The sequence below is a fragment of the Cottoperca gobio genome, chromosome 5 (genome assembly GCF_900634415.1).
Source record: "Cottoperca gobio chromosome 5, fCotGob3.1, whole genome shotgun sequence".
NCBI lineage: Eukaryota > Metazoa > Chordata > Actinopteri > Perciformes > Bovichtidae > Cottoperca > Cottoperca gobio.
Genome location: NC_041359.1, coordinates 4,194,929 through 4,207,752, shown reverse-complemented (window position 1 = coordinate 4,207,752; position 12,824 = coordinate 4,194,929). Strand labels below are relative to the sequence as shown.

Genomic DNA, 12,824 nt, shown 5'->3' with positions numbered 1-12,824 from the left:
ATGGGCCCGAGTTAATACAGCAGTTAGCCCCGCGTAACCTGCACGCCTATTCCCCAGAGGAGCCTCGAGGAAAACTCGCCCCACAAACAAACGGGAGCAGCACGAGGCCAGCAGGGAAGAAGCAGGCCTCTGAGATGTTCTCGCCCAGATAAAGACCCCTCACTGAGAAAAAGACAAGTAACAATGCATTATATTCATATTGGAGCACAGCCCAGAGTCTTCCACTGTGAATATCACCTTTCAATGTTAACCTCTCAGTGACAGAGCAACGCTATAAATAACACAATCTCAGTTACTGTTGGATTTCTAACAAAAAAGGAAGTCTTGTGTGCGGTTGCCCTCGTCTTGATCTTTCATTGTGTAATCCCACAGGTTGCCTGAGAAATATTCCACCGACAAGTGCCTGCAGTCTGCTACAGTAATGTCTGCTTTTCTCTGTCAATCCCTCACAAGATTGTTTTTGTTAAAGAAGCTTAGAATGGAGTACGATATAGAAAGATTATATTATATTATATAATAACATTAGTTATTCAGGCTTTGCATTGGTTGGAAGTAATTAAGTATGAATACTGTACTTAGGTGCAATTTTTACTCACAAAGTTGAAATGTTGAGCACGGCAATCTCAATCTGACAATAAAAGCAATGAAATATAAACAAATGATACTGACAACTGTCATTCAAAAGTGATGTCACCTCCTTAATTCAGTTGAGAAGTAATTTGGGGACGCGTGTCAATACTGCAACTTCATGTATTTCTTCAGAATAAATAAATATTTTCAGTTAAAATATACAGACATACAGTATGATTATATTAGGAGCAATATTTTGGTATTAATTGTAATTTTTATTTGCTTTATATTCAATTAAAATGTAATAAATTGAGGTCTTAAAAATGAATTTTGTAGTATCCCTTGATTGAACATTTCTGAAGTAATTCCTGGGGGACTAAAAGGACACCTCATTCAGAGTCTCCCAAACATATTTATGAATATTATATTCAGTTTCTGCCAATTTATCCTCCTAAATCTTACACACTGGTCCTTTAATCAGTAAACAGCTTTTCATGGCACTTACAATACCCGTAGACATCAACAGCTCCCAATCAGCCACACAAAGTGAAAAGCTCTCGCTCCCGTCACAGATACTGTACGTCTGTGTCCACAATAACCACCAACCATAGTCAGTGCTCTAACATCCTGCGTGCTGCTCGCTCACTGGTGTTAAGCACCACAGGAATGGCTGTAAACTCTTTTTAGTCTCGTTTTCAGACTAAATGCGTCAGTTCTTCGGATAGAATGGATGGGAAATTGCATCTAAATGATGTTACTGGAGTGTGGGCATGTTGACAGTCCCAGCTGTTTGACCGTAACTGTAACCACACCAAACCCAAGCCGAAACCATAACAGCCAATCACAGCAATCTGTCTGAAAACCCATGAAACCCCCATGGCACAGGAATACATGTAGCTGCAGTTACCTGTATCCTGTCCTTTAACTCCCCCTTTTGGTGTTACCTCACCACCCAGCTGGCTGTGTCTATGGATGGTCTGCTGATCTGTAGGAACTAACTCACTTCAGGTTCTCATTTCCACACAGTAGAACCGTCTTAACTAGAAGGGAGCCCCAGCTCGTGTTTTTATACAACACAGACCTTTCTACCATAAAGTCTTCACAGTAAATGTGTCAGTGTGTCTCAGTTTCCAGGTCTTGACAATATTTTCACATTCCATTGTGGTGAATCATTGTAGTCCTCTCTGAAGCTCAGGCTGTTTATCTCAAGTCTTGCGCCGCCAATTTCCTTTATTTACAAAATGCAAATCCCTTTTACTGAATGTTATTGGAAATTCCCACAAATGGCTGGATGAGGAACCTTGCTATATTCAAATGTGCAGAGCTTCATATTAGAAGGACATCCTCTTCTCTTATTTAGAACTTTATTAGGACATTTTACACAAGATCACAGCATCAGTATAAAAAAAACATGTTTCACAGTGTTTCACAGAAAGACTTTAAAAAATACAATAAGAGCAACAATACTATAACATTTAACAATCCAAACATCTGTTACAAGATGTTCTAAAGCTCACTCTTGTTCCACAAGTTGCAACATCGTAGCATGCGAGGCCCCACGTGGGACCTGTGCTCATCTGTTTGTACAGCTTCTGCACCCACAACATATGGGTTCACTCCCTACGTGTGTGGGTGTGTGTGTGTGTGCGAATGTGTGTGCGTCACCGAACTGCTCGACGGAACAAGAAAGTATTACAGCTTGAGGAGTGACTATTGCTTCACTCTGCCTGCACAGGCTGGAGGAGTTTTTCCGAGAAGATCCCAGAATGATTTTGTAGATCCCTGTGCTGGTTCCAGCTCTCCTCCCTGATCCCCTTCAGCAGGCCTTCCTGCTGTGAGACACAAACATTAAACACATGGAACATTTTAAGGAAACATATCCAACCAAGTGTTAGGATTTACTTTTGGTGCGATTTCCTGCTTTCTAGGGGGCCGACAATGAATTCAGAGGATGTCTTTTTTTTTGCACCATCAGGACTCTGAATGGCACTAAAAAGGTTCCTGGCTAAGAGTTTCCTCTTGGGAGCAAATTCACCAAGCAGCTGAGACACTTTGCTGAGAGTCAGAGAGAACTGGCTAAAAAGGATCTGGATTGGATCAGATTAGATAAAAAACTACATTAAATAACAACGGTGTTTAATTAAATTATAAATCAAATTCAAGTTTACATTTTATTTAAATAAATATAACATTTAATGTAAAAATGTAATAAAATCATTTCAATAAGAATATTATAAAAAACTGATTTCATACATGAAACAAAATTATTGACTTGATTATTAGCGTACACTAATAATTAACTGCAAATTCATCTCCGGTGTTATTGATTGTCTTATTTAGTTGGATCCTTATAAACTGGAATGAAAAGGACATGCTGCTCATCTTCATGAGTTTCTTCTAAGCCTGAGGATGTTTTGTGAATACAGCCGCTGATGTTTAATTAAAAAACACTTCCTGCTCAGACCACTGACACCACTGAAGACGTATCATTCAACAAGAAAAAGAAGCCAGCACAATGCATACATGGCTCAAACTGAATATAATCCCATAATGTACTTGTCTAAACGCCATATTCAGGATCAGAAAGCGAGCAGCTCAGAGAGTGAGCTCTGCTGTACATGGATGCACACAAACCTCTCGAGTGTCAGCGAGCACCAGGATGACGTCTCCCTGTTCAAACTGCAGCAGGCCGTCTTCAGACGCTGCGTGGCTCTCTACCGCCACCCCCTGGTGTAAAACAGTTCGGTAAAGTCAGTTCACAAATTATTAAGAGATGTGAGATTTGTTCCAACCCAATTTCAAAGAGGTAAACATATGTTGTGTGTTCTGATCACAGACTGGACATTTTAAATGTTCAACAGCTCTGTGTGTACACACTGATTAAATCATATGAATGACGTGTGTGTTGTTTAATAGTATTATACATTAAAACTGAATTCTTTGGTGTTAAGAGGTCAAGTTAAAAAATATAATAAATATTTTACGCTGTAGTTTGATTTTCAGTTTTAAAGTTTTATTCGGATGTTAAGTATTTTGTGAAATGTAAATACATTTAAAATCATATATCGTAGTTTTCAAAAACATATGCTAATCCAAGTCTTTGTTCAGTCTGTTGAAGTGAGACTATGTACAATTTTAAAAGGAAGAAAATAGCATGTTTTCATGAGAACATGGCTCAATCTGGTGGGAAATAGTAAAAACTATGATTGTGAAGCTCTAGATTAAAAGTCTGATATAATAGAATTCATGATTTTATGCTCTAATGGCCCTGCGATCACAAATTGTGGTTTAAATGAGTTTCAAAGACATTTTTGTCTGTATTTTGGCTACACATTTTATTATAATCTTATTGTAGGAGCTGCGGTTGAACTTCCAAAATTGCCAAAATGTATGGACACAAACAAATTGATTGAAAAATTGGATATTAAAAAGCCGAAAGTGTCTCTTGTGAGGCATAAGGGTTAAATGCTTCCTTAAATCATCGTTATGTACCTTGTATAGGAAGCCTGGTGGATTGTGGGAAGTGGTATCATCTCCTGAGTCAGCCGTCTCCTGGTTGGCTGATGCTTTCTCCGTCTCCTCCTGGTCCTTAGTGGGTAAGAGGGGGGGTCTATCTGTGGCGCGGAAGGAGAGGCGAGGGGCGGGAACTGGTGCCGTTTTGAGCTCTACCTCCTCTGATGGTGGATCACTCACAGTCTCCTGCTCTGGACTCTGTGGGGCACTGTCTGCACAATCACAGGGATTGGACACCTCCTGACTTGCAGCCTCCGACTTTGGTACACCCACCCCAGAGTCTTCTGACTGGTTTGTAGCAAGCTCAGCTTCTGCATCTACCTGCACCTCCACCTCCACCTCCTCCTCCTCCTCCACCTCCACCTCCTCTGGATTTAGACTCCCTATGTCGCTGTTCTCTTGCTCACATACTGACTGCCTCTTAGGCGTGTTGGTGCCGACGGAGCTGAGATCAGAGTCTGACGAGTCTTTGGATGAGACGACGCTTCCCTCTGGTAGGCCGGCTCCCTGGACGGGGGAGGATGGTGCAGTGTCTTTTCCATTTTCGGTGGAAGAATGGATGGAGACGTGGTCTGTTGGGAATGCTGTATTGCAGGGGATGGGATTGGAGATAACCAGCGACTTTCTCTTCTTTGACCTGCTTGAGGCGCTTTTTGAAGAAAAAGTACATTTGTTATTTTTATCTCTACATGTGGCCTTTTATAAATCTACCTGAATAGTATTATTAGGACTCCAGCATATTGAACAGAAATGGCTGTTCACTGTAACCACTGCCTCACCTGCTCAGACCCTTGATGATGAAAGCTTTCCCCGAGTGTTGAGTCTCCAGTTTCTTCATCACATTGTACAGCTCATGGTTCAGCTGAAACATTGCAACGCAAAAACCAAACTTAAGTATCATATACCGATGCAGTTCAAAGAGTTCTCATTGTTTTACACATTTATTGACTTATTATTACTTATCATATTACTAGTATGAGAGTGAGGAAATAACTCACCACGCTCATTTCCTTATAGAAGACATCTCTCAGGTTGGATATGTTTTGGAACACCGTCACATAGCAACCTATCCGGCTACAGACACAAAGACAGGTTTAGGTTTATCCTTCACTTTATTCACATATACTTCTTGAATTAATAAAAAATCCCTAATTGGACTAATTGACCTACAGTTATTTAACTTTCAGTCAAGAAAGTACAGAAGCCCTGAGAGGCAACTGAAGAAGAAGAAAAAAAAAAAAAAGATTCTGGTGATCTGGTATAAATGATTTTCTCACCTGTGTTTATTATCTTATCATGATCCAAAGCTCCACTACGAGATTCCACTAAGTGTTATCTAGGACTGTGTTCATTTCAAACATACCTCTGATAGAGAACAGGCAGCTCCTCCCTCAGCTCGTTATTTATTTCTTCAAAGACATTCTGGGTTTTGTTGAACTCTTCTTCTGCCTGTTTGAAAGTAAATTTATTCATTTTATTTTTTTTATACCGTTGAAACCACTCTTATCAGCCAACACTACGCATGTCTGTGCTACGTGTACTGTACAACTAAAGCTACCTTTGTTATTTTGGCTTCATCCTTTTTCTTGGCACTCTGCAGCGCTTCCAGGTGGTGACGTGATGAGTCGTAGTCCACCAGCTTGCGACCACGTTTAGCAACTCGTTCCTGAAACACAGACCCGAGTTTCTTTAGTGAGAAGACGGATGAGCTCCACGTTTGCCATCAAAATCAGACTGGTGTTATGCAAGAGGCCCAAAGAACAGAGTCAAGGTTAAAAAGCCTCAGGTTACCTTGACCTCAGGGAACTGGCTTGTATAGTTCTCCATGGTGCGGACAATCTGGTCATTTAGTTTCTCTTCATAGTCGTTCCACAGCAAGTCTTCACTCTAAGAGACACACAGACAGACACACAGACAACACACACACACACTTAACCAAACAGCAAACATTATTTCAGCTAAGGAGGACATGAATATGTTGCACAATATGTCTAAGATAATAAAACGTGTCCTGAAGAGGAGATACTACAGGTGACGTTGGATAAAACCAGGTTCAAAATCCTTCCTTCATTTTGTTGATACAAAATAGTCAAACGTTTTTACAGAGGACATTTTCTTTTTTTTACTCTATAAATCAGAAAATACTGCCATCAGCGATCATTTGTCTTCTCTTTTTTTCCGTAAAATGTTGTATAAACCAGGCTATGAATGACGTATGAACAAACCCATCTGGAGAAACGTTCAGAATGTAGATGGGAATGAAACTGGAAGCTTGGTGTATGTAAGTGCTACTGAAGTGGAGACTTCTGGCTCAGAGTCTGAGAAGAATCTAAGGAAAACGATCCAGTTGTCTCTGCGCTGCGACTAGTAGAGGAAGTTAAAAGGTTGTCTGTTTCCACTTTAACTCGTACAAATTTGCCTGCTGGCTAAATGGGGCCTACTCAACCCTTAAAGTCTTTATGTTCATGCTAACTTAGATCAAGCTTTTTTAAATCTGCTTGGTGAAAACAAATTTCCTGGAGGTAAGCCTGACCTGCTGAAATAAAAGTGATTGTATCAAATGACCTGGCTTTGTGGAGCGGTGACTGTTCAAGCAAACATTGACAATAACACGTTCTGAACGTACCTCTGTAATGACAGCGAGATCCTCCACTCCGTTCCAGTCCGGCTCGTAGATGTCTCGCAACGTCTGGGACAGCCGCTTGGACGTCTCATGCACGGCTGTGGAAAGGAACGGGAAATTGTAGGACAAAAAAAGAAAGAAAGGTAATTATGACTCCATAAGGAACTTATCAGCTAACATCAGCAGCGCATTGTGGTGGTATTGTTTTTAGGGTTTGTGGCACTGCTGCTACACCCACACAGAGAAGGTCAGAACAACACTGGTTTCCTGACTGGAGCTCACCATGCAGGAGCTCACCATGCAGGAGCAAGAAACACAACACTTTCTTGCACATGAATCACATATGCAATGCTGCGTCTGCCATTTTCACTGCAGGATTTGTATTTGTGCTTGTACAACATAGCAACGCAGACACAACTGCCAGAGTCGACACAGGATCCAAGAATAGAAGGAATCCACTTCCCTGTTTTTCGCTAACTCCACTGGGCAAAGAGTGGTGTTCTGCTGGGGGGTCTGTGTGTGCAGTGAATGCTTTCATAACCTACCTTTCACTGCTGCGTGGTAGGCTTTGACATCTTTGAACAGCCTGCTTCCATCCATCTACATAGCAGAAACACAAAGAAGTCAAATTCAGTGACACCTTGTAACGGTATCTCTATGGCCGATCCGAGACGTTTATGAGTCATCATTTCCTTAACAACTCCAAATGTTGTAATCAGTGTGCTTCAGGCTGCATCAAGTCCCAAGCTGCATATGTCCGCGATCCTTGATTGTAGGACCACAATGTCGAGTTTAAATTAAATATCAAATCACAACATTCCATGTGGTGATGGCTGTGGTGAAGTGAAAGCAGCGTGCCTTGTCAGCATGTAGACTTCCTTCCTGTTGTCAGTCTCCCTGAATGAGCTTTGAGCAGTTTAAAAGTTAACCTTTTGCCTAACAGGACCAATAGTGGCCACAAGTGACTTACGGGATAATGATGAATGCTCAAACACAGTGTAACAGGAGCACAAGTAGAAATGAGACATAAAGGCAGTGTACCGATTCAGTCATTTCCAACATCTATCCAAAGTGTGCCAACATTAGCACACAAGCTAATGATGGCAACAAACCAACAAGAGTGTATTACACTGAGTGAGGGTGCATTTTATTGCTTTAAAATGTTGTTTTAAACTGTTACGGGGCAAGGTCATTAGTTCATAAGGGTGAGGGTAACCTCTTAAGTGTTTCCTGTTGTCATGGCCGAGCGGATTGTCTGAACGTGAAGGCTGGCATCTCAACACAACAGCAAAAACAAAACACTGTGGTTGTTTTTTAACTTCAGTGGTGCTCCATTTAACTGGAGATGTTTGGCTTTGCTTTATGCCCCTTTTTTGACCCCCTCAAAAAAGGGGCATAAAGCAAAAGCTTTACATGACCTTTATTTGAGTCTTGCCGTAAATAGCAAAAGACTAACATGTAGAGAGACCTTGTTCTCGCGTTGAAATGGTTACCTGTTGTTTGTTGAGGCTCTGGAAACACAGCTCGAACTGTTCGTCCTTTGTCTCCATGGTTTTGCCCAGTTTTTGAAGGACCTGAGAGAGGACGGCAGAGGCACAGTAAGTAACATTACATAGACATGGATTCCTAGCATAAATGATTACTAGAGCTAGACTAATTAAAGGGGACCTCCAACAATGTTACTTATTAATGTCAGTTTGTAGGGGTTAGGGAGTACTACTGCATATTTGGAAAGTGTTGTTTAAAACCTTTTGTGGATTCAGAGGGAGTTGCACACAATCTGGTAAATGTCCTCAAGGGACGTCACTTGAGACAGCGTCAGTTGGAGCTGAAGACTGCAAGTTTGAAAATGAAAAAAGTCTGGAGTTTGAGTTGGACAGAAGTGACCTTAAAAGTGAGTTCAGACCAAACTCAAGGTGTTAATCGCAAGACTGCAGTCGCTACAGTGTTTTTTGGAGTATTTCCCAACTTCCGAATATTCGCCCAGCCAATTGTAGTATCTTCCGGAAAGGAAGAGGGGCTTACCTCCATAAGTACCGTAGCAACGTTTATTTATGCCATCAACAAAGATCCAAATAACCACTATTGCTAGATGTTTTCCGAGACCTTTCCTTTTTTGAGTCGGACAGCATTATAGGAGTGCAATGCAAGTGGCTGCGTACTCTTTAATAATGGGCCAGGACAATATATTGGCTCTTATCAGCTCATTGAAGATATATTGGTATTGGTGTAAATGTCAGCCAATAGGAAGTTGCAGTACAGAAATGTCAAAGTAGATTATAGATCATTTAGAAACAGTGTAATCATTGTCAGGATACACAGGGATATATAGGCCCAGCGGGTTTAGCCGTCTAGAACTATTAATCCTAATTAGTCCTCCATACAGTACCACATACTCCTATGCTGCCCCTGAACTAGACACACATGGCTAACTATTACAGTGTCCTTCACAGTCCATTGCATGCAGCTGTTCGAAAGCCTGAATGCCGTTAACTTTAAATCTGCAACAAAAGGTTCTCATTTTTATGTCTATACTCCCATTTTTACTCAAAATAAATCCCTGACTCAACTCAACTTCAGGAGTCCATGCAAACTTGTGTAACTGCTGTTTTGAGGTGGAGCAGAGAAAACTAACAAGTCGACCACAAACTGAGTGAAAAAGGCTCTGCAAGCGAGAGGAAGTGCACAGTCAGGAAGTGGCAGCTTTTGTGTCCACACACAGCTGAACAACACTATGATGCTCAGATTGGGAGAGTCCATGCTACCGTTTTATTAATGCAATCATTCAAATATAGACCGTTCAAAATACTCAGACAGGGATTATGGAATGTGGTTAGACAGCTTTCCCTTTTTCTCTTATTGTCACTTTGTTAGGATATCAGCAAATAGGCGTGACATGATTGTATAGCCTAGTCTCACCTGGGAGCATTTCATTATGAGTTACAACTTGGTACAGAGACACAGAACGAAACAATACACTGAGAAGTAGCTACATATTTCATAAGCATACAGCCATTCTAACAAATCATTTGCCAATATCTACTAAAGTGAATAACCGCTACATCAAACCGATCCTCTGAAGGAGCAGCTCGTCACTGTTTGGGAGCCTTGTTGTAAATATTATACTATTAGATACACTCCTTTCAGACATGCCTCATATTCTGTTTCCAAAGAAACCCTTATTACGTTACATAAAAGGTCTGTTTACCATTACAGCAGGGTTTCTAATGAGTTAATACAAGCGCAGGATAAAGCTGGACGACAAAACAAGCTTGAATAAGTCTATGTTATACCAAACTAATGGCAGTGCTCCTACTGTACAGTTCTGAAGTTAAACGGACCCAAAGTAGCTTCAAAAAGTTAGATTTCCTTATCTCACCTTCTCCTGAGCTCGATTCAAAGACTTCTGGACCCGTTTGGCGAAGAATCCAGCTCCAGCCTGGAGGTTTGGACCCGTCTTGTTGTCTGCCATCGTGAAATGTTCTGTTCGGTTCTCCTCACTAAAAGCAATCCGCCTCCTGTCTGCTTCCTCTTGAGAAACTGCCTGACGGCGGCTGTATATGCGAATTTAATTCAAGGCGATGGAGGTGGAGCAACAATATAAGTGTCAAGACACAGACACGCACGCGCGCGCACACACACACATACACGCACGCACGCGCACACACACACATACACGCACGCACGCACGCGCACACACACACACACACACACACACCCTTGCACACAAACAGGCGGTGTTAAAGCCAGTTAGGAATGACGTGCTTTACATCATCAGCAGCCGCAGTCTGCTCCTGTTCAAACTTGTCGGAGGAATTATTGAGAAGTCTTTCTGCGTGTGCTGATGTGTCGAGCAAACATCGTGTACACTGTTGCAAAACTGCGCTCCGCTCCCATCGGCTATCTATCTGGTAAAGGTGGAAGTCATTCAACGACACTCACCTGAATATTATGTGGGTAGATTGGGCTTCTCAGATGATGCGTACTTGATTCAGCAGCGTGACGTGAACAGGCGAGCCGAGGGGTAGCGGTAGTGGCGAACTAAAGTAAAAATAAATAAATGAAAGAAATTCAATTAAATCCGTACAGCACCTTATCACATTGGTAATAAAAAATAAGTATTTATCCCATCTGTTTTAAAAACATGTACTTTGTCCTTATATTACTTTATTCTATTTAACTATTGTGTACTCGCCACTTTACTTCATATGTTCTTTTGCTGTGACAAGGCAAATGTCTCCGTTGTGGGACCAATAAAGGATTTCTGATTCTGATGTATTTTCTTAACATGTTTTGCTTAAATTTCTATTGAGTACACTTTCAAAAACTTGCCATTGGTGTAGGGTGAGTGGCAGTGGTTTTGATTAAAGATAAAGTCATCCATTATCACTTTATTTAAAACATATCTAGGTCTACATATCTATGACGCACACACGATCACATTATCCTGTCTGAATTTTGATTCATGTAATTTCTAATGAGCTATTTCATAACTCTGATACTAATATCAAATGACCTCATCAGCGTGTTGGTTACTGAGCTGCACTGTTTGCAGAGTTGGCTGTTGTTGACACATCTGTTCCTCACAATAGTAATATGACTAACATGTAGGCCTATGACCCAACCCAATGTGTCCTTCTTCACATTAAGGAAGCAAGACACTGCACATGTTGAAATGTTCAGTAATGTATCATAGAAAATGACTTGTGTCCTTAACCCTTAGCTCCCTAACCGCCTGATACAATTAACTTGAATATATAGACTAAAAACATGTGTAAATGTGTATGGAAAAGCCACTGATTTTGGTGTATAAATCCAAGGGGCCTCCTGGGCTTCACTCGCAAAATGTCACTGAAAGAGTCACAAAATGACTCGAAAATGTTGTGTCCCGCTTATAGTCGTATCTATGAGGGGTGGAGCTCCTTTTACTTTTCTATCAATGTCCAGCATTAACAGGGTTAGGTAGTAAAAAATGACATGTAATCGGGATTATTTAATCAGATTACAAAAATAAGTAAACATGATCATCACAGATTTCATTTGAAAAGATATGCAATCAGATTATAGTTACATTTTCTTAAGGATAACTTGATTATATTTTTGATAACGTCTTTATAATAAAGCAACTTTACAATTGTGAAACTTTTTTTCTGATAAGCCAATACTATTAACTCATGACTAGTCATTAAATTCTACTATTTCCAAAAATGGCCATGTAATTTGTATTTAGTAACTAATTACATTTTAAAGTAATCTGATACATCACGGCCTGAGGAGGAGATGCATGTAGGTAAAGGAAATGTACAGAAAATACAACTGAAAAGGTAAATGAGCAAAATAATGATTGTGAAATAATGTGAAAACATTTAAATGATGAATGGGGTTTTCCTAAGGGGATGGGCTGGAACTGGAGGGATATGGACTCATGACCATGGTATAAAGTCCTGACTAGAATCAAGATGTAAATATTAGGCTAATGCCATTATTTTATTGTTGTAATGTGTTTTATGTGGCTCTGAGGGAAGATATGTAAAGATTATTTAAAAAGAAGCCCTATTTGGGTCTAAAACTTCAAATTTTGAGGCTAGGCGTTTGACCCGTACTAGGGACTAAAAGTCAGGATATATCGGCCTAGGCTGCTTTACGATCATTTCTTTTTATTAACCTGTTTTAAAGTTGCAATACTAAAACGATGGAGGGCCCTCTTCTTAAATTAAAAACGTACTCAACTATTTGAATGGCATTGTTAACAGTGAACAGAAAGCATTATGCAACAACACTGATTTAAAGGGAAATTATTGGTAAACTTTAATTGTATAGTCTAACACTTCCCATCACTATTATATAAGTGGTCTGAGTCCTCCGGTAAATCTATGCAGTGTCTCTAGATCACAGTAGGTCCATATTCTGTTGAATCTGTTTATTATGTTAATGGAAATTTAAATACTGACATGATAACTGGAATAGCCTATGATGGGACATAAATACTTGGTTGTGGAGAAGAGGAGAGCCCTTGAGTAGAAGCTGTATGGGGATACACGTGCACCTGTTACTTGTCATAGACTATTTCCACCGGCAGATGGCGCTACATAACCGACTATTTGCTCATGGCTAACAC

General features: G+C 40.5%; 1 protein-coding gene across 2 annotated transcripts; it reads right to left on the bottom strand.

Annotated features, from left to right (window-relative positions):
* Window positions 1–1,917: 1,917 nt before the first annotated feature.
* Window positions 1,918–10,735, bottom strand: bin2b (bridging integrator 2b). 2 transcript variants are annotated; one of them, XM_029432763.1, is made up of 13 exons: window positions 10,649–10,735; window positions 10,086–10,260; window positions 8,200–8,280; window positions 7,252–7,306; window positions 6,710–6,804; window positions 5,875–5,970; window positions 5,642–5,749; window positions 5,447–5,532; window positions 5,082–5,157; window positions 4,863–4,945; window positions 4,063–4,732; window positions 3,205–3,297; window positions 1,918–2,402 (listed from the first exon to the last, which is right to left on the bottom strand). In XM_029432763.1, exons 2-13 carry the CDS (start codon window positions 10,176–10,178, stop codon window positions 2,289–2,291), a joined length of 1,650 nt encoding a protein of 549 aa, XP_029288623.1. In that variant the 5' UTR covers window positions 10,179–10,260; window positions 10,649–10,735; the 3' UTR covers window positions 1,918–2,288. The 2 variants fall into 2 exon arrangements, with proteins under 2 accessions (XP_029288623.1, XP_029288624.1); XM_029432764.1 differs by lacking the exon at window positions 10,649–10,735 and having other exon boundaries at window positions 1,918–2,399; window positions 10,086–10,641.
* Between the last annotated feature and the right edge of the window lie 2,089 nt (window positions 10,736–12,824).